The 21,734-nt window shown below is 41.5% G+C and overlaps 1 protein-coding gene across 1 annotated transcript in view; it reads left to right on the forward strand.

Annotated features, from left to right (window-relative positions):
- GPR158 (G protein-coupled receptor 158) overlaps window positions 1-21,734 on the forward strand; it is a 392,719-nt gene that overhangs the window by 198,687 nt on the left and 172,298 nt on the right. Inside the window, exon 3 of the mRNA XM_059660955.1 lies at window positions 11,537-11,639. Coding sequence (XP_059516938.1) covers window positions 11,537-11,639 — 103 coding nt within the window. The remainder of the gene's footprint in view (window positions 1-11,536; window positions 11,640-21,734) is intronic.

A 21,734-nucleotide genomic window follows, 5' to 3' on the forward strand; every position in this document is an offset into this window, starting at 1 on the left:
CCGGTTCCTCCATGCTGCCTCAAAGGGTAAGAGATCCTTCATTTTTACAGCAGCATAGTATGCCATGGTGTAAATGTACAGCTTTTTATCTACTCATCTGCTGATGGACACTTGGGCTGCTTCCAGATCTGAGCTATTGTAAATAGTACTACTATGAACATAGGGGTGCATATATTCTTTCTGGTTGGTGTTTCAGGTTTCTTAGGATATATTCCTACAAGTCGGGTCACTGGGTCAAATGGAAGTTCCATGTTTTATTTTTTGAGGAAACTCCACACTGTTTTCCATAGTGGCTGCATCAGTCTGCATTCCCACCAGAAGTGTACTAGGGTTCCCTTTTCTCCACAACCTCTCCAACACTTGCATTTGTTGATTTGTTGATGGTAGCCATTCTGACAGTTGTGAGGTGATACCATATTTATTTGCATCTCTCTGATGATTACTGACTTTGAGCATTTTTTCATATGTCTTTTGGCCATCTGTATGTCCTTTGCCAATTTTTAAATTGGATTACTTTTCTTCCTTTTGTTAAGTTGTATAATTTCCTTATATATTTTGGAAATTAATCCCTTATCATATGTATCATTGGCAAATATGTTCTCTCATACAGTGGGCTCCTTTTTTGTTTTGTTGATGATTTCTTTTGCTGTGCAGAGCTTTTTATGTTTTTGTAGTCCCAGTTGTTTCTACAAAGCCACTGTAATCAAAATAGCCTGGTACTGGCACAAGAACAAGCATATAGATCAATGGAACAGAACAGAGAACCCAGAAATCAACCCAAAACATTATGCTCAATTAACATTTGACAAAGGAGGCAAGAGCATATAATGGAGTAATGACACTCTCTTCAATAAATGGTGTTGTGAAAATTGGACAGGTACATGCAAAAAAAAAAATGAAACTAGACCAACTTACACTATACAGAAGAATAAGCTCAAAATGAATAAAGGACTTAAATATAAGTTGTGAAACCATAAAAATTCCAGAAAGAAACCATAATCAGCAAAATCTCAGATATCTCTCATAGCAATATATTTGCCAGGAAAGGCTTATTTTTAAAATTTGTAAGAGGTGTAAGAATTAACTGCATTTCTTTCTTTTTTTAAAACAATTTTTTTTTATTGATTTCAGAGAGGAAGGATGAAGGAGAGAGAGAATCATTGATTAGCTGCTTCCTGCATGTCCCCTACTGGAGATTGAGCCTGAAACTCAGGCATGTGCCCTTGACCAAAATGAAACCCAGGACGCTTCATCCACAGTCCTACACTCTATCCACTGAGCAAAACTGGCTGGGGCAACTGTGTTTTTTAAATTATATTTTACTAGAGGCCCAGTGCACGAAATTCATGCACTCGGAGAAGGCGGGGGAGGTCCCTCAGCCTAGCCGGCACCCTCTGGAAGTCTGGGAGCCCTCAGGGGATGTCTGACTGCCAGCTTAGGCCCGCTCCCTGAGGGCCTAAGCTGGCAGTCAGACATCCTTAGCGCTGTCGCCATGGCGGCTGCGCTCGCCAGCCATGAGCCTGGCTACTGGCTGAGTGGTGCTCCCCTTGTGGAAGCACACTGACCACCAGGGGGCAGCTCCTGCATTGAGCATCTGCCTCCTGGTGGTCATTGCGCGTCATAGCAACAAGTTATTCCACTGTTGGGCTGAAACCAGCTCTCCGATATCCCCTGAGGAGTCCTGGATTGTGAGAGGTGCAGGCCAGTCTGAGGAACCCCACCGGTGCACGATCAGGGCCAGGGAGGGACACAGGAGTTTGGCCAACCAGGGAGGGACCATGGGAGGGCTCCAGGGTGTGTCCAGCCCATCTCACTCAGTCCCAATCAGCTGGACCCCAGCAGCAAGCTAACCTACTGTTCAGAGCATCTGCCCCCTGGTTGTCAGTGCACATCATAGCAACTGGTCGACCAGTTGACTGTCTGCCCCCTGGTGGTTAGTGCATGCCATAGTGAGCAGTTGAGCGGCCTTAGCATATCATTAGCATATTACACTTTGAATGGTTGAACGGCCAACTGGATGACCTGTCACTTAGCATATTATGCTTTTATTATATAGGATATGTACATTTTAAAATTAATAACTTTCACTTACTTGAAGCTTAATGCTCCAGCAAACTGATCCATTTGTAAAATTGCCTGGAAGCAAGAATGGAAAAATAAAGGTCTTGGAGCAATAAAATAGATTCCAAAGTGATCAACGTAGCATCTGCTCCCACGTATGGAGTTCTCTTATGTAGCTATACTTTGTGCAGGTAGTCGTTACTCTTGTTGGAACCATACCACTGGAATTGAATCCTCACCCTGCCAGATACTTGACTTTGGGAAAGTAACTTTGGCAGTCTGTACCTAAATTTTCTTATCTTTAAGATCCAGATAATAATAGAGTTGGTATAGGATTCAATGTGTTAATACTTGTACAGTTCTTAGAATAGTGCCTAGCATATAGTAAACACTCGTTAAATATGAACTATTTATTATCTTATTCACTCTTTCTTATTTATTATCTCACTAGAGGCCTGGCGCACAAAATTTGTGCACGGGTGGGGTCCCTAGGCCGGGCCAGTGATCAGGGCTCATCAGATTCCCCATCTCCCTGCCTCCCTGCCTCCCCGCCTCCTCTTTTCCTCGCAACCCGCGCACCGCCACCGTGTGGTTCTTTGCCTCCCCACCGCCTCCTTCCCTTACCGCCTGCATCTACCACCACCCACCCCCAGTTCTCCATCCCAGCCTGGGGCCTGGCCTTGATTGGGCAATCAGGAACTGCTGGCCAGGGGGAGGAATAAGGGGAGGGACCCAGGAGGTTGGCTGCTGGCCCCGAGGAGGGAGTCGGCCCTTGGTCCCGGTTGGGAAAGGGGCCATGTCTGCTGCCATCCACCCCTGGTTCCCTGTCCCAGTCTGGGAGCCTGGCCCCAGTTGAGCACTTGGAGCCTGCTGGCTGGGGGGAAGGACCAGGAGGTTGGACAGTAGTCCCCACTGGTGATTGAGATCTGTGGGCTGGGGGAAGCTCCTGCATTGAGTGTCTATCCCCTGGAGGTCAGTGTGTATCATAGCGACCAGTTATTCTGGTTGTTCCGGTAGTCCCATCGAATATTTCTTAGACTTTTATATATATAGACTAGAGGCCCGGCGCACAAAAATTTGTGCACTTGCGGGAGGGGAGAGGGGGTCCCTCAGCCCAGCCTGTGCCCTCTCGCAGTCTGGGACCCCTCAGGAGATAACGACCTACTGGCTTAGGCCTGCTCCTGGGTGGCAGAGGGCAGGCCCAATCCCTAGGTGCAGCCCCTGGTCGGGCTCAGAGCAGGGCCGATTGGGGAGTTGGGGCGCCACCCCCTGTCATGCACAGAGCAGGGCGGATTGGGAGGTTGCGATGCCACCCTCAGTCATGCTCAGGGTAGGGCCGATTGAGGGGTTGGGGCACCGCCCCCTGTCACACTCAGGGCAGGGCCGATGGGGAGGTTATGGCTCGACCCCATCACACACAGAGCAGGGCCCATGGGGGGTGGTTGGGGCGCCGCCCTCTATCACACACAGAGCAGGGCCAATCAGGGGGTTGGGGTGCCGCCACTGTCACACTCAGGGCAGGGCCGATGGGGAGGTTATGGCTCTACCCCGTCACACACAGAGCAGGGCCCGTGGGGGGGGGGGCGCTGCACCCTCTCACTCACAGAGCAGGGCCGATCAGGGGGTTGGGGCGCCGCCACTGTCACACACAGAGCAGGGCCGATAAGGGGGTTGGGGAGCCGCACCCTGTAACACACGGAGCCGCAGGGCGATCAGGGGGTTAGGGAGCTCCCCCCTATGAGGCACAGAGCAGGGCCGATCAGGGGGTTGGGGCACCTTCCCCTGTCATACACAGAGCAGGACCAATCAGAGCGTTGGGGCGCTGCCCCCTGTCACACACAGAGCAGGGCCCATGGGGGGTTGGGGCGCCAACCCCTGACACGCACAGAGTAGGGCCGATCAGGGGGTTGGGGTGCTGCCCCTGTCACGCAGAGCAGGGCTGATCAGGGGGTTTGGGTGCTGCCCCCTGTCACCCACAGAGCAGGGCCGATCAAGGTGTTGGGGTGCCACCCCCTGGCACCCACAGAGCAGGGCCAATTAGGGGGTTGGGGAGCTCCCCCCTGTCACACACAGAGCAGGGCTGATCAGGGGGTTGGGGCACCGCTGCTGTCACACACAGAGCTGGGCCAATAAGGGAGTTGGGGTACCACCCCTGTCACCCACAGAGCAGGGCCTATCTGGGGGTTGCGGCGCCGCCCCCATGACACTGCTCCAGGGGCCAGGAGGCCTTGCAGCTCCACTGATCCTGGGGCCGGGAAGACTCATGGCTCTGCTGATCCTGGGGTTGGGAGGCCTCGGGGCTCCGCTGATCCCAGGGATGGGAGGTCTGCGGCTCTGCTGATCCCGGGTCCCTGAGGCCTCGCTGCTCTGCGACTCTAGGGCTGTTTGGCTTCGCTCCACTGCTTGGAGCCTGCGTATGCAAATTAACCGCCATCTTTTAGCTTCTATAATTGAAACATTGTATCTTTTGGAGTTGTTGCTTCAGGAGCTCAGAGCGGGGTGGCGGCAGGCGGGGAACCTTGGCTTCGTCCATCGCCGGGGCAACCAAGGCTCCTGTTCGCTTCAGCTGCCTGGCTGCCGGCCGCCATCTTGGTTGGCAGTTAATTTGCATATTGCCCTGATTAGCCAATGGGAAGCGTGTCGGAGGTATGGTTAATTACCATGTTTGTCTATTATTAGATAGGATACTCTTGATTTGTTTTTTTATGATCTTGTTTCCATGTATACAGGCAATTATAACCATAATTTAGGTGGGAAAAGATGCTTTTAGAATAAAGTCCATATTTATAATGAAAATATGACAATAGGTTGTTCAAAATAAAGAAAGAAAAGAAAAGAAAACATAAAAACTAAGCATAAGAACTCAAGAAGTATAGCAGTCTGGGCTATTTAGTGTATGAGAAGTAGCCATGACTCTTAAATAGCTACAGAAGGTATAGTTTAGTACCTGTTGTTCAGATGATTCTGACTCGTGAAGAAAATGTTAAATTCTGTTCATGGTGTTCAGTCAGAGAAGATAGAAAGTGTTTTATGGTTTAGGAAGATTCCAAAACAGAGTTTTTTAAAAAAAATTAAAGAAAAAAGGTATTTAAATGTCAATTTCTAGAATATTTTGAGTTACATATATTATATTATATTTGCATTTTTTTCCTCCTTCTTTCAGTCCAAATTAGTTTAAAAAAAATCATATGGAAATATGATCTTTAGGCACAAATACTGTTTCCATTAACTGCCAAACACGATTCCCCCTTTATATATCTAATTTTAGCCATTCCACTGCTCAACAATAGTACCTCCATACAAAATATTCATGACTGCCAAGTTTTGCTCTGCAATTACGTTCATCAGCAGTTCAGATGAATTATATGTCATGCCAAGTATGTGTTGCAATAAACCTGTAGTGTTTACACACACATGAGTAGTTGAGGAAGAAATTTTACTCTAAATTCTTTTTCTCAATTTTTGTTGTTGAAATTATTGCATATGTTCCCCTTTCTCCTCCATCAACCTCTTCCAGCCCACACCCACTCCCCAACCCAGGTAAACTTTTTTTAATTTTTTTTTTAATTTTATTGTTGACAGTATCACAGATATCTCCCATTTTCTCCCTTTTTGCCCTCCCCAATCCACTCCCTGCCCCACCCCAGAACTTCCTTATGCTATTGTTTGTTTCCATGGGTTATGCATATATGTTCTTTGATTAACCTCTTCCTGTCTCCTCTCCACCACTCCCAACCCCTCACTGGGATCTGTTATTTTGTTCCATACATCCATACTTCTTGGATCCATTTTGTTCATCTATTTATTTTGTTCTTTTGATTCCACTTACAAGTGAGATCATGTAATATTTGTCACTAATCACCTGAGAGATGCAAATTAAAACTACAATGAGGTATCACCTCACACTTGCCAGAATGGCTTCCATCAATAAATCAACAAACAATAAGTGCTGGAGAAAATGGAACCCTCGTACAGTGTTGGTGGGAATACAGACTGGTACAGCCACTCTTGAAAACAGTGTGGAGTTTCCTCAAAAAAATTAAACATGGAACTGCCTTTTGACCCAGTGATACCACTTCTGGGAATATATCCTAAGTATCCCAAACACCAATCAGAAAGAATATATGCACTCCTATGTTCATAGCAGTATTATTTACAATATCTAAGATCTGGAAACAGCCCAAGTGTCTGGAAATCTCTTTATTTCTGCTTCAGTTTTAAATGATAGCCTTGCTGGATTGAGTAGTCTTAGATTCAGGTCCTTGTTTTTCAGTACTTTGAATACTTCATGCCAGTCCCTTCTGGCCTGCAGTATTTCTGTTGAGAAATCAGCTGAAGTTCTAATTGGTACACCCTTGTAGGCCCCTTTCTATCTCTCTCTTGCTGCCTTTAAGTTCTTGCTTTGTCTTTAATATTTGTTATTTTGATTATGATGTGTCTTGGAGTAGGTCTCTTTGGGATCATCTTGATTGGAACTCTCTATATTTCCTGAACTTGGTTAGGAAAGTTTCCTCTCATTATTTCTTTAAACAAGTTCTCTATTCCTTGCTAAATTTCTTCTCCTTCTGGTATCCCTATGATGCTGATGTTACATTTCATGTTGTTTCCAAGTTTCCTTATACTATCCTCCAGCTTTTTAATTCTTTTTTTTCTTTTTTCTGCTCTAATTGGGGGTCTTTTTTCTACCTTATCTTCCAAGTCACTGATTCAATCTTCTACCTCATTTAACCTACTTTTGATTCCTTCCACTATATTCTTTTAATATATATATTGATTTCAGAAAGGAAGGGAGTGGGAGAGAGAGATAGATGCATCAATGATGAGAGAGAATCATTGATTGGCTTCCTCCTGCATGCCCCATACTGGGGATTGAGCCTGCAAATTGGGCATGTGCCCTGACCAGGAATTGAACCATGACCTCCTGGTTCATAGGTTGACATTCAACCACTAAGCAACAATGACCAGGCCAACTGATTCTTTTTTTTTTTAATCTTTATTGTTCTGATTATTACAGATGTTCCTCTTTTTTCCCCCCATAGATCCCTTCAACCCGGTTCCCACCCCACTCCAGGCCTCCCCCCGTCCCACTGACCTCGTCCATAAGTGTAAGCTCTTTGTCCAATCTTTTCCCACACCCCCCACAACCCCTCCTCCTCGAGAATTGTCAGTCTGCTCCCTTTTCATGCCCTTGAGTCTATTACATTCACCAGTCTGTTCTGTTCATCAGGTTTTTTATTCATTTGATTTTTAGGTTCACTTGTTGATAGATATGTATTTGTTGTCACTTTGTTGTACATAATTTTTTATCATTACCTTTTTTTTCTTCTTCTTCCTCTTCTTAAGGAATACTCTTCAGAATTTCATATAATACTGGTTTGGTGGTGATGAACTCCTTTAGCTTTTTCTTGTCTGTGAAGCTCTTTATCTGATAGCTTTGCTGGGTAAAGTAATCTTGGTTGTAGGTTCTTGTTATTCATCACTTTGTATATTTCTTGCCACTCCCTTCTGGCCTGCATAGTTTCTGTTGAGAAATAAGCTGAGAGTCGTATGGGTACTCCTTTGTAGATAACTAACTGTTTTTCTCTTGCTGCTTTTAATATTCTCTTTTTGTCTTTTGCCCTTGGCATTTTAATTATGATGTGTCTTGGTGTGGTCCTCTTTGTATTCCTCTTGTTTGTGTTTCTCTGCACTTCCTGGACTTGTAAGTCTATTTCTTTCATCAGGTAGGGGAAATTTTCTGTCATTATTTCTTCAAATAGGTTTTCAATATCTTGTTCTCTCTCTTCTTCTGGCACCCCCATAATTTGAATGTTGGTATGCTTGAAGTTGTCCCAGAGGCTCCTTACACTATCATCATATTTTTGGATTCTTTTTTTCTTTTTTCTTTTCTGGTTGGGTGTTTTTTGCTTCTCCATATTTCAAATCTTTGCCTTGATTCTTGGGATCCTTTAGTCTGCTGTTGAGTCTCTGTATATTATTCTTTATTTCAGTCAGTGTATGCTTAATTTCTGATTGGTCCTTTTTCATATCCTTGAGGGTCTCACTATATTTCTTGGAGGTTTCTAGAAGATTCTTGAGTAACCTTATAACCGTGGTTTTGAACTCAATATCCAGTATTTTGCTTTCACTCATTTCTTTCATTTATGACATGTTTGTTTATCTCTGCATTTTAGCTGCTTCCCTGTGTTTGTTTCTATGTACTGGGTAGCTGCTAAGTCTCCTTGAGTTGATAGAGTGGCCTTGTATGGTAGGTGTCCTATAGGGCCCAGTGGCTCAGCCTCCCCAGTCACCTGAGGTGGATGCTCTTGGTGGACCCCTTTGTGGGCTGTTTGCACAGTCTTGTTGTATTTAACCCTTGATTTCTGTTGGTATCACTGGGAGGAATTGACCTCCAGGCCAATTGGCTGTAATGACCAGCCTTGTCTACACTGGAAGATCTGTTGCACAGGAGACACCCTTATGGGGTAGGACTTGCTTCAGTGGGGCTTTGGTGCTCACTGAGTCTGTCCCTTGAGTGTGTCTCATATGGATGTGAAAAGTTATAATCCGGCATGGTCTCACTCTGACAACTGGGTGCACTGGCTCTTGGATCTCCAAGGAGGTGCAAAGTCAGCTACTGTCTGGGGCCACCCAGCAGAAGCTAGAGTCATCTGCAGATTCCTCCTCTTTGTATGGGGTTTGTAAATGCCTAGAGGAGGCCCAGCTGTGAAGCAAGGCAGGCTGATGCTGCCAGGCCTTGGGCCTTCTTTTGGAAGCTCTGAGGCTCACTGAACCCAGCTGCAGTTAGACAGGTTTTAGGCGAAGAAAGGACAAGCCATTCATATGCAAAAGCCTCTGCTCACAGCTTCGGTAGGGTTGTAAATTGAGTGGGGCAGGGTCTCTGGGAATCACCAGGGTGGAGCAAACAGCAATGGCTGCCAGTCAGCCCCGCACCGGAGAGGTCCCCAGGTCTCCCATCCCCCTGTGCAGGAACAATGATCACTGTGAGCACCTCTGAGAGAAAGCTGCCCTCGCATTCCTGTCCTGATGCCAGATACTCCAGTTTCTCCCCATATGTGTCTGGGTCCCCCAGAGTCTCGCCCAGAACTGGAGTTCAGAGCAAGCAGAAGCTTGTATCTCCCTCCCAATTAAAAGAGCAGCACAGCCAGGTGCCAACACTTTCCGCACCTCCGCACCTCTTACCAGTCTCAATGCCCTTTCTTCACCTCTCTAGCTGTGGAACTTCCACTCAGCCAGCTTTCCCGTGGTTTTGGGTGGTGGTTGCTCTGCCTTTTAGTTGTAATTTTGATGTGGTTGTGAGAGGCAGCAAGTATAGGTGTTTACCTCTGCGGCCATCTTGGTTCCTCCAGGCCAACTGATTCTTATGTATGGTTTCTATTTCTTGTTTCATGCTGTGGTAGTTCAAACTAGGTTTCTTGAAATTATCACTAAGTTCCTTGAGCATCCTTTCAACCATTACTTTGAACTCTATATCTGATCATTTGCTTTCCTCCATTTTATTTAGCTCTCTTTTTGGAGTTCCTTCCTTTTCTTTCGTTTGGGAGTGGTTTCTTTGTCTTTCCAGTTTTCCTGTCCCTTTGTATTTGTTTTTATGGATTAGAGCTAATTGTTATGCCTCTCAGTCTTCATAGGGTGGTCTTATGTAGTCATTGTTTTGTGAAACCCAGCTGTGCAGTCTCTTAAATCTCCTGAGAGGGCTGTTCTAGGAATGACCCTTGTATGAGTTATTTGTTCTCTCCTGGTGTAATTTGGTCTTGAATGTTGTCCTATTCATGAGAGGAATCTCCTCTCAGGTTGGCTGACTGTGAGGCTCATCCCTAACCATGCTGTGCAAACTGTTGTGCAGGTGCTGACAAAACAAAACAAAACAAAAACATACACAAGATCCCAGCCTCCAGGTATTTTCTATCCTTTCTTAATATATGCCTTCTTCTCAGGTGGACCTCAGTTGGTAATTCCAGGTGAATGTTCCCCAATTTAGTTGTATTTCCAATCTGGTCCTGTTCCAGTCTTACCAGCATAAGAAATTATTAGGCTTACCAGGTGGAAACTGTGGAAAAACAGGGACAAGCTGCCATCTTTTTAAAGGAGACTAGACCACACTTCTCCCATAATACTTTTCTATTTGCTGGATTTTCATGATAAGTAATCCTGATCTTGATATTAATCATTTAAGCTTAGATTGTGGAATTATTTGCATTATTTAGAACTTTCTCTCAAGAGCTCTACATCAGAGGGTTATTTTATAACTTAAATCTACTAGATTCTAAGCTAGCCGTGGGCAAACTACGGCCCGCGGGCAGGATCCGGCCCGTTCGGCTATTCTATCCGGCCCGAGGAGCCGAAAGAGCAGAGGGTTCTCTTGCTCTCCCCTCCGCTCCTTCACCAGCAGCAGTGTTAACATGTATTAGTTCACACAAACACTGCATCCATGCTTTTGTTCCGGCCCTCCGGTCCAGTTTAAGAACCCATTGTGGCCCTCGAGTCAAAAAGTTTGCCGACCCCGTCTAAGCTCTTCTAATAGATTATATTGGGAGAGAAAAAGACAAGAAATTTCAGTGATGTTTTGATTCTTGAAACACCTTATTTTCTGATTTACGTTTGTATTTTAATGGAAGTTATTTGTGCTTGTGTAATCCCATGTAGCACAAATGAAGTATGTTCAGCTGAATTTTGCTGGGGTTAATTGATATTCTTGAAAGAAGCCAAGATTAAGCTTTTGGGAGATGTACATTAAGCTTTGAGGGCAGCCATTAAGAGCTAAGAGCTAAGGGCAGCCAGCAAGAAAACAGGAACCTCAGTCCTACTGTCTATTGATGTGACATATTTTGAAAGCTGATCATTGTTTTTCTTCTTTTTATCTACATGTAGAACATTTATCTGCATAACAGGTTTTAGGTAAAGAACCTTTGGGATCATTAACTTATCTTTTCTTTCCCTCTTCTAAATTTGCATTATAATTTTTTGTTTTGTTATTCTATCAATTTGTGTTATTTTGTTCCAAGAATGAACTTTGATGAATATTTAATCCATAAAAGCAACTTCACATTTCAAATTCTATATATCTATTCATCTACTTACCTACATACCTTTGCTTTGATAAAAATATATAACATGGAATCACTTTTAAAATATCTTTATAGGCTTTGGAAATATCTCTTAAAGCAATAAGATGATATGTGTGGCATTGAAAACAGAAACTATGTCTAGTCATTACTCCCTATGATGACTGAATGAGTTAAAGATGTATGGTAACTGAAGCTGTAATGGCATATATTTAGAAAGAAAATCTAATTTGCTACTTTTAAAAAACGTAGGTTGGCAAACAAACCTAAAATAAAAGTAAAAAAAGATATATTTTTTATTCCTGGATATGTGTTAGTTCTGTTACCATTTGCAATGATGGATATCTGTGGGACTTTATGCTATGAAATAAACTCTGATCAACGATATGGCTGTCTTTTCTCTTTTACAGTGTTTGCCGATTAAAGGCCTTGGATTTGTGCTCGGCGCCTATCAGTGCATTTGCAAAGCAGGATTCTATCATCCCCGAGTCTTTTCAGAGAACAATTTTCAAAGTAAGTGCTCTTTGCTTTTGTACATATATCTGAATACTAATATCTACCATTATTAATTATTCAGATTTTCTTTTAACCTTGTTGGAGTTGTATGGTTAAATCTCCACTGGATTGGCATTGGCATTCTTTCATCGCTTAAGGAGTTTTTACTTTTGTTTGTCATCTACAATATTCTGGAGTACCACAGAAATACGGGGTGGGGGGTGGGGGAGGGGCAAAAGTAGGTTTACAGTAGGTTTACAATACGGAGTTAATAAAGCTATTGTAACAATCATAACCTGGATGTCTTTTGTCATGCGAACAATTGTAAACCTACTTTTGCCCACCCCCGTATGTTTATTTTTGGGGGTATTTTAGTTTTCAATACATTTTAAAGGTCTGAAAATTCTGTAGCTCCTTGGTAAGACCAATTGGGATTCTGTATAAAGAGCTCTTGCTACAGAAAATTTCTATAACTAATTTTGCTAGTTTATTTTATTTATGAATTTGTTTATATATCACTGTTCTATGCTGAATAAAGAATTACCATGGAATTAACAGCTTAAAGCAACACAAATTTATTATCACCCAGTTTTCATTGGTTAACCTTCCAGTCAGGCGTTAGTCTGATCCTGTGCTCTGGGTCTCACCAGCCCAAAATCAAGGCGCCATCTGGGTGGGATGTGATATGATCTGAAGCTCAGGATCTCCTCCAAGCTCGTTCAGGTCATTGTCAGAACTAAATTCCTTGCAGTTCTTTCCCTGGCGTCCCCGTTTTCTTACTAGCTGTCAGCTCGGGCTTATTCTCAGCTCCTGAAAGTTTCCTCAGGTCCTAGCCACATGACCCTCTCACAGCACTGCAGCTAACCTTTTCAAGGCCAGCAAGACAATCTCCCCAGTCTGCTCAGATGGGGCTTTACATAACATGATGTAATCATGGGAGTGACTACTCTGTAATTTGGCTGTATAAAGTAACCTAATCAAAGGTTACATTCAAAAAGAGGTGATTGTACAGAGTGTATAGCCCAGAATTAAAATGTGGTCATCTGGTTATTTTATTCCTACTCCAGAAAATGTCAGTGTTACAATTTGAATACTGGTTTTTTTTTTTACTCTATCTACAGATAACATAGTATTGCCAAATTGCTTCTAGCCTGCAACTGGATATAATAATTAAGAAGGAGATAGTGGCGAAAGAGGATGGTTTCATGGAAACTTAAAGTTTAGGGTTGCCAAAAATGAGCAATAGGTATCTTTTAGAATTAGATAGTCACCCATACGTCTTTGCCAGTCTCATTATTGGTCTGTATGGGAATTTGCGTCTCTTCTAGGTATAGTTCAAAGGTATATTGAGATTGAGACCTGAGTGTCTTATTTTGGTAGACATATATAGTTTGTTTTTTCACTTGAAAAACATTATTCTTGGCCTTGAGACTGTTTACATTTAACTTTTAGGTTCTGTAGGTGAGTAACATTTTGTTCTCTCCTTAGTCGCATAGTATAGAGTTCAGCTCATGTCTTGAGTGATAGTTGAGATAGGCCTGATTCTGGGATGGCTTTAAAGATTCCCCTCCCCTTAAGTGTGGGTGGGACCTGTGGATGCACTGGACAGACACTCCCTTGTTTAGGCTATGTTGTGTACCAAAGGTGATAGCATAGTCACTCTTGTGATTACATGGCATCAAGTGTGACTCCTCCCCATAGTAGCAGAGTGTAGAGAGAGTCTAGCACTGGCTTTGAAGAAGTAAACCATCTTGTCATGAGAGGGTTACATGGCTAGGATCTGAGGGAGGCCCTTAAGAGCTAAGAGCTAAGGGCAGCCAGCAAGAAAACAGGAACCTCAGTCCCACAACTGCAAAGAACTAAATTCTTCCAACAGCCTGAACACTTGGAAAAGAACCCTGAACTCCAGATGAGAATATGACTCTGCCAAAACCTTAATTTCAGTCTAGAGCAAGTGTGTCAAACTCAAGCATGTCAAACTCACAAGGTTTAAGTTTATGTGGGCCACAAGAAAACAAAAGCTTCAATTTTCATAGAAACATAGGTTTATTTCTATAGAAACAAGCTGAATACAAAAGGCTGAAATGAGAATTGTTAAGATAAAATAATAGAACATTTTAATAAAATTAATATTTTTATTGAACATTAACTTACTAGACACCAAATAACTGCACAAATTAATAATTGTAACGCAAATAAACTTATTTTTCTTGTAATTCGAAAGTGAAATATTTCCTGTTGCACACACCAAACAAGTCAGTCCAAGACTAATTACATGGCAATCGGCTGCTAAAATATTCACTCCTAGTATTAGTGGAGAGAAATGGTGCACCTGTGAGTAAGGTGTGTAAGGGAAATGAATGTAACATGATTATAGTAACCAGTCATTAGCGAATGTTGTACTTCGTTATTAAAAATTATGTATAACAGGATATTATAAAAATTAAGTTACAAAATTTTCATTAAAAAGTTTCTTACGTACCGTTATATTGGCTGGGCCGCAAAAATATTTGTTGTGGGCTGTGTGCGGCCCTGGGCCGCGAGTTGACATGCTTGGTCTAGAGTAGTGGTTCTCAATCTTCCTAATGCCGCGACCCTTTAATATAGTTCCTCATGTTGTGGTGACCCCCAATTTCATTGTTACAAATTGAACATAATTAAAGCATAGTGATTAATCACAAAAACAATATGTAATTATATATGTGTTTTCCGATGGTCTTAGGCGACCCCTGTGAAAGGGTTGTTCAACCCCCAAAGGGGTCGTGACCCACATGTTGAGAACCTTTGGTTGAGACACCCTGAGCCCAGAACCCAGTTTCACTGTGCCCCACCTTCTGCTCAACAGAAATCTGGAAATAATAAATAGGTGTTTTAAACCCTTAACTTTCCAGTAATTTATTATATAGCAATAGAAAACTAATACAATAGCAATGATGATAGCATACTTCTAGGATGGATATGCTTTTCCTTGCATGTATGTGTGTAGCAAACTATGGCAATACTAGAGCTACTTTGGCATTTTTCACATTTATGGTCCAGTCATAACATATGATTCAACACTGAAGGATTAAGGAAATAGGTTTTAGCTTATGTTCTGTGAAGGTATTTTGTATTTGGTTTAACCCACATTTGTTCTCAGCTCCCACTATGTGACTGAAATAAAACATCTAAATATTGTAGAACCAGAGAATGACTATACCATTTGCTTATCACACCACCAAGAGGAACTAGTTAACCTTTAACAATTTATCTTTATTTAATTTGCACACTCCTACTTTCTTCCTTATTTTGAAAGCCAGTGTTTTTCCCTGGACTTACTCTCTCTAAGAAAAGGCTGCCATGAAGGGGGTGTGACCAGCCTGAAACGGCCCTCAGCCCCTCACCCAGGCTGGCCACACTCCCATGGGGTGAGGGTCCCCACTTGGGGACTTCACCAGCCTGCAAACAGCCATCAGCCCCTCACCCAGCGGGACCCCCACCCTGATCCGGGACACCCTTCAAGGCAAACCAGCCAGCCTCCACCTGAGCACCAGGCCTCTATCCTATATAATAAAAGGGTAATATGCAAATTGACCCTAACAGCAGTATGACTGGGAAAGACTGGTCACTATGACACACACTGACCACCAGGGGGCAGATGCTCAATGCAGGAGATGCCCCCTGTGGTCAGTGCACTCCCACAGGGGAGCTCTGCTCAGCCACAAGCCAGGCTGCCAGCTGCCAGGACAGTGGTGGTGGCAGGAGCCTCTCCCGCCTCCTCAGCAGCGCTAAGGATGTCCGACTGCAGCTTAGGCCTGCTCCCCGCTGGCAAGTGGACATCCCTCAAGGGCTGCCTGGCTGCCAGAGGGATGTCTGACTGCCAGTTTAGGTCCGATACCCTGGGGAGCAGGCCTAAGCCAGCAGGTGGACATCCCCCGAGGGGTCTCAGACTGCAAGAGGGCACAGGCCGGGCTGAGGGACTCCCCCCCTCCCCCCCCCCATGCACAAATTTTTGTGCACCAGGCCTCTAGTATATTATAATTCTGTATTCCATTGGACAGAAGAGCTAAGATGTGGTGCTGATCTATGAGAAAAAATATAAATGTGACTGTTAAAATATGAAGTGATTTCAATGCTTTATTTAGATGGAGGTCCACAGTAAACAAAAGCTTGCAAAGACCAACAAGGATACTCCTGGCATCTCTCTTGACATTGAGAGCTAATAGGATCTGATGTCTGAGTAGTAGCAGGGTTTCAAAATAACCAAGTGCTGACATATAACTGTCCCTTCAAATCCAGGTTGTTCACTTTCTGGTTGATGAAATACAAGCTTGTGAGAAGCTCATCTTCCTTAAATCCATCTATCTTAGCACAAAGTCTATTTTCAGTGAAATTTCTTTTCTTTTATGTAGACACATTATCAGCCTTTCAGTCTTACCTCTAATCTTGGGATTGACTTCAGCTCATGTACAGTCCCAGATACATCCAAATTACAAATGACCCACACCTAAAGATGACAATTCTTGGTTTGCCAGCCCGGGTGCTATTATTGGGGTGGGGGGAGGAAATACAAAAACGTAGAGTTTTTAAAAACATATAGTCTTTGGAAAAAAGGAAGGGAAGCTCTTTGAAAATAGAGACTGAGCTATAAGCAAACTTTTCAGCAAAGCTAACCTATCTTTTTGTTGTTCTTGGGTCTCACACTCCCTATCTCTCTTCTGTTTCATGGCTAGAAAGTTTAAGATATTTGACTTTCAGAGAAAAAGAGCTTGAACATCAGAATCTCATAATTGGCATAATCACTTTTGCTATTGGTCTTAAATCTTGTGATCTGGTTCACTTTTGCTGTATTGTAGAAACCTAGTCTGAATCAGTTTTACTCTAGGTGTAGTAGCAAAATTCTTCACCTAACTACTGGGCTGATGTTTCTCTCAGTCATTTCCCTAATTTTCAATCTTCACAACCTCTTTCATTTTTCCTGCTTGTAGGGCTTGGGGATCAGTTAGTAAATGTAGCTGGCAGATGGAGTTAGTGCCAGCAGAAAAGTACTCAGTGCTGCTAATCTTCGTGGGCTATTGACAATTGCACTTGCCTGTTTATCTCTGACTATGTTCTTTGCAATTATTGGGAAATACCCCAAACACATTAGACTTCCCTAGTTTCTAATCTCAGAGCTAAATAGCTACCATGTTTTCACACACTAATTAAGAACAGGATCTTTGGAATAAGTCTTACTTAGGTTTGAATCCTGGATCTATTATTTATTTTCACTGTGCTAAATAATTTATCTTCCCTAAACTCTATGTCATATATAAAATTGTTATACTATCACTTGCTTTATACAATTGTTACAAGGGTTAAATGAAGTAATCAATATAAATTCTAATTATGGTAGTTGTTACATATCATATGTTGAAAAATATTGTTATTTTTTATGATCAGTATTTAAAATCTTGTGTTTATTCTGTTTACCCATTTTCTCATATAATATGCCCATTTTCATACTTTCATCTAGTATCTGCTCCACTTCCCAGCAGAGAAACATATTTCCAAGTCCCAAATATTTTTAGTTCAGTTTGTCCTTAATATAGGCCCGGCTCTGAGATATAATTAATACTCAGCCCTCCAAACATCTTTCTCTTCACCTTCTAGGTAAAATTTTACTTTATTAGGTTTGTCCTTATTTAATTTATTATTTACTTACCTCATTTTAATCCATTATTACACTGTTATTTAGACATTAGAACATTTGCATGTTGGTGGTCTCAAGAAGCTGGAAAAGGCAAGGAAATAGATGCTTCCTTAGGTCCTCCAGAAAAAATGTGCTGACCTGCCGGGATCTTGATTTTAGCCCAGCGAGACCCATGTCATGTGCTTGAGCTACAGAAATATAGAATGAATATTGCTATATTAGTCTTTAAGTAGGAAGAAACATAAATTTGTGTAGTTTTAAGACTCCAGGGTTTTGGTAGTTTGTTACAGCAGTAATAGAAAACTAGGACCACTCAGTGAGTGTGTTTCCCACTCAACGATCATCCCAGTGTTCACAATAGGCCACAGTGGTTTTTTTTTTTGTTTGTTTGTTTTTCTAGAGGAAATTGTTCACAACTCCAAATAACTGACTCAGATGAAATTATACTCTGGTGGGCTCTGTGTATTAGGTTGGCCTTTGAGTCAGACAGATGGATTTCAATCTTGTCTCTACTTACTAGCAGGAGACCTGAGCAAGTTTTTTCATGCATTCTGAGGCTCTCTTCCCTTATTCATAAAGCACAAATAGTAAAATCTATTCCTTTGGTAGTTGTGAGTAGTTGATGAGATAACATATTATATTCCCACAATTATAGTGATTATTATACTAAGGTGAATATGGAGAATATAGTCCTTTTATTTATGTACTAGGGGCTCAGTGCACGAATTTGTGTACCTTGAAAGGAACAGTGGTCCGCGAGGCTGCAGTGGGCACAGGGGTGGGTCTCGGACCATCCTCCGCACCCCCACCCGGCCCCTCTCACTGAGGTCCCCAGTCCCCTGTCTGCTAGCAGCCCCACTCCTGCCACTGCCACTCCCATCCACTGATGGCACCAGCCCTACTTGCACCTGCTGATGGCACAGAGTGATTAGGGCCGGTGCCAGCAGTGGGTGCGAGCATGGCTGGCACCATCAGTGGGTGCGAGTGGCGGCTGCTGCCCCATTCGCCGCTCAGGAACAGGGGGAGGTAGAAAAGCCCTCAGGGGTGATCGGGGCCGGCAGCTGCTGCTAGCACCCGCTGATGGCACTGAGTGATCGAGGCCAGCACTGGGCGCCAGCAGCAGGTGTGAGCACTAGGCGGGACCACAGGGCGCAGGAGCAAAGAGTCTTCAGTAACCACAAGAGGCTCGCCCCTATGACAGCGACCGATGCCCCACTTTGGTCTGGCACCCCCACTCACCTGCTCCACCATCCTGCCATGGCTGATGCCCACCATGTTCCGAGCGCTCCCCCTGGTGGTCAGTGCACATCATGTCGACCAGTTGTTCAATTGTTTGGTTGTTCTGCTGTTCCGTGTATTTGCATATTAGCCTTTTATTATATAGGATTGGGTGTTGTGCTGATTGAATGAATGAATTGCCAATAAGCAAAAATCTGTGTTTATTAATTTTATAATTCACATTAGAATCTTCCTAAAATCTATGTAAGGTGGTATTTTTATTTTTAAAAATATCACTAAAGTCACTTGTAATGCATAAAAATCTAAAAGTCAATAGAAAAGTGAGTATAAGATACAGAGGTAAGCATGTAGAAATACGTAGAAAGATTGAGCTCTTAACTATAGCCATAGTGAGAGTTATAAATTTTAAACTTTTGCAGTGGGCTTCAGTTTGAATCTATTTTCACAGTTAGCCATTCATGATGTAAGTATATGAAAGTATATTAGCTAATCCTGATTTTAAGATATGCAAGTATATATTCATGTTCTAACAATAAAAATATTTTTGTATAGCAGTCTATGTATAACCACAGTCTGCTAACTGTTCTCTCTTTTCAGATATTATAAATATTGAAACAAATATCCACAGAAATCTCTTTAATGTATTAGAGCTACTCATGTGCATGTGCCTTTTTTTACTTAATTTTTGGATGTGGTTTTACCTATCTGAAGACTGGAGGCAGATTACTTCTTCATTCTAATCAGATGAAATAACAAATAACAATTAATCTTCCCATGGTTAGTTCATTGCAGCATTTTAACTTCAAATTTTGATTGATGAGTATGTTCCCTCCAATTCTAATGAAAAAGCAAATATGTGTATGGGAAAGAAGGATATGTTTACTCTAATATGAGTGTTATTTATACCTAGAGCTAATGCTGGGCTCTCCATGTCTTACTTAATTCTTTGTTACTTCCAGATGAGCTATTTTCGTTGTCTATGACTCACCTTTTTTCTGCATGCCTGTGGAATGGAAGGAGGAGGGGGTCATGATATATTAAGCACATGGGCGTGGTCTTGCAAAGGTCCAGGCTATATCCTCTGCTGGAATTTATTCTTATCACTGAGGGCCACAACATCCCCCAAAAGGCACCTCTGATCAGCTGGTTTCTTCATTAACTTATATGTCTGAAAATTCATCTGTCAAAAATATCACTTAGCACTGACTATGTGCCAGATATATTTTTAGCAACTGGAGTAAAAGAAGTGATTTAAAAAGTGAGGTTTCTAAGTTTCCAGGAAAGACCCGCATCTTCCCCAAACATATTACAATACCCACAAATAACAAATGAGGGCAGTCTTGAGTAAAACACAATTCTGTCCAATATTAGTAAATCAGGTCAAAGAGTTTTAAGATTTAAATGTCCTTAAAGGATGAACGTCTAACCATATATTCAAATGTCCAAATGTTACATTTTTGCCCTTGTGAAGACACAGTTTTATACAACTGGCATTTAAGAAACTTAATCAGCAGAGCAATTAATATTATGTTGATAATTCTATATAAAGTTTATACTATGAAGACATGACATATATAACTTTTGTTTCAATCCACACTACTCCCTTCAACAACTCATTCTCTCCTAAATCAGACACTGACTATTTTCTTCAATAAAACATAGGAAGAAAACTTTCTGGGGTACATTTTCACAATATGTGCCCCAAATCATAAAAATGTGGTTACATTTGATACTTCTATAATTTATTCCAATGGAATATTAACCTAAGTGTTTAATAAAATATGTATGTTTTTAATTAAAAAAAGGAATAGGATAAAAGTGCCCCTTTAATTTGTTCATTAGTTGAAATCTTCAGTTAAGAAAAGCAAAATAAAAAGATATTTTAAGAAAATTTCTTGAAAGTTCTAGTGTTTCATCAGCAATGTCACTTGGGTTTTCATGGTGGATGACAAAATTTCTCAATGTACACAAATGTAAATGTTTTTGGAAGTAGGCATTCAAATAGAATTTTTCCACAATGTTACCTTCTAATTCCATTTGCAATTCCCTTTAAAGGAAAAAGGATGATAATACCATATTCAAGGGAAAAATTTAAGATACTAATACATAACATTATTTATAAGGACAACTTTTAGTTAATGAATAATGTATTTTATTATTTTCTGGTGTGTGTGTGTGTGTGTGTGTGTGTGTTTGTGTGTGTGTATAAACAGGTATGGTTAGGTAGGAATGACAACATTATTAACTGAAATTCAGATTAGTAAAGTGATAGAATGTCTAAGCAAACTATTTAAAACTGTATCTCTGTATTTTTTTTAGTTATTTTGAATTGTCTAACTTATTTCAGTAGATTTTTAAAAAATTCCCAAATGGGGTGAAATATTTAGAAAGGCCTTGTTAATAGTGTTAACTATTCTAACCCTATTAGAATAACAATAAGCAATTCAGAGTTTAAAATAACAACATAAAAATGAGGGACTCATTAAGAAATCATCACCATTTCCTAGTGTAATGATGAAAAGTGAAGTCAAAGTCAACAGTAAAATACAGGTACACAATTTACTATTTATTATATGCATTTAATACACACTATTTTTCAACAGCTGTGTGTTGGCTATGTGATACATTCTTAAAAATTTGCTGATTTTTAGTTTGCAAAACAAAAACCTTACAAAACTCATCAAAATGCACAACCTGATCAGAAAAACATTTTGGAAGATGAGAAAAAGTACTTTATTGTCTTACTCATGTTCCAGATCAGAGATGGGAGACATGGCACCTAAATGCAAGGCATGATCCTAGATTTCATCCTGGGTGGATACAAATAGCTGCAAAGAGCATTACTGTGAGAACTGATGAAGTTTTAATATGACCTATTCATTAAAAAAAGATTGTATAATGTTAAATTTCCCAACTTTGATAATCATAATGTGGTTTTGTATGAGAACGCTTTTTTCTTAGGACATATAAATTGAAGTGTTTATGGGAAAGGGACAATATCTCTAACTTCATTCTCAATTGATTCAGAAAAAATACTACACATATAAATTTATAAACATCTATTTATCAAGAGAAATGATAAAGTAAGTACTGTAGGATGTAAATAATTAATGAATCTTAGTAAAGGGTATATGGGATCCTTTAATTGATAAATTTGGCCTATGATATTTCATAAATTTAAGTTATATGGTGTGTTATTTTGA

This window comes from Myotis daubentonii, chromosome 1 (assembly GCF_963259705.1).
Source record: "Myotis daubentonii chromosome 1, mMyoDau2.1, whole genome shotgun sequence".
In the NCBI taxonomy this organism is placed as follows: Eukaryota; Metazoa; Chordata; class Mammalia; order Chiroptera; family Vespertilionidae; genus Myotis; species Myotis daubentonii.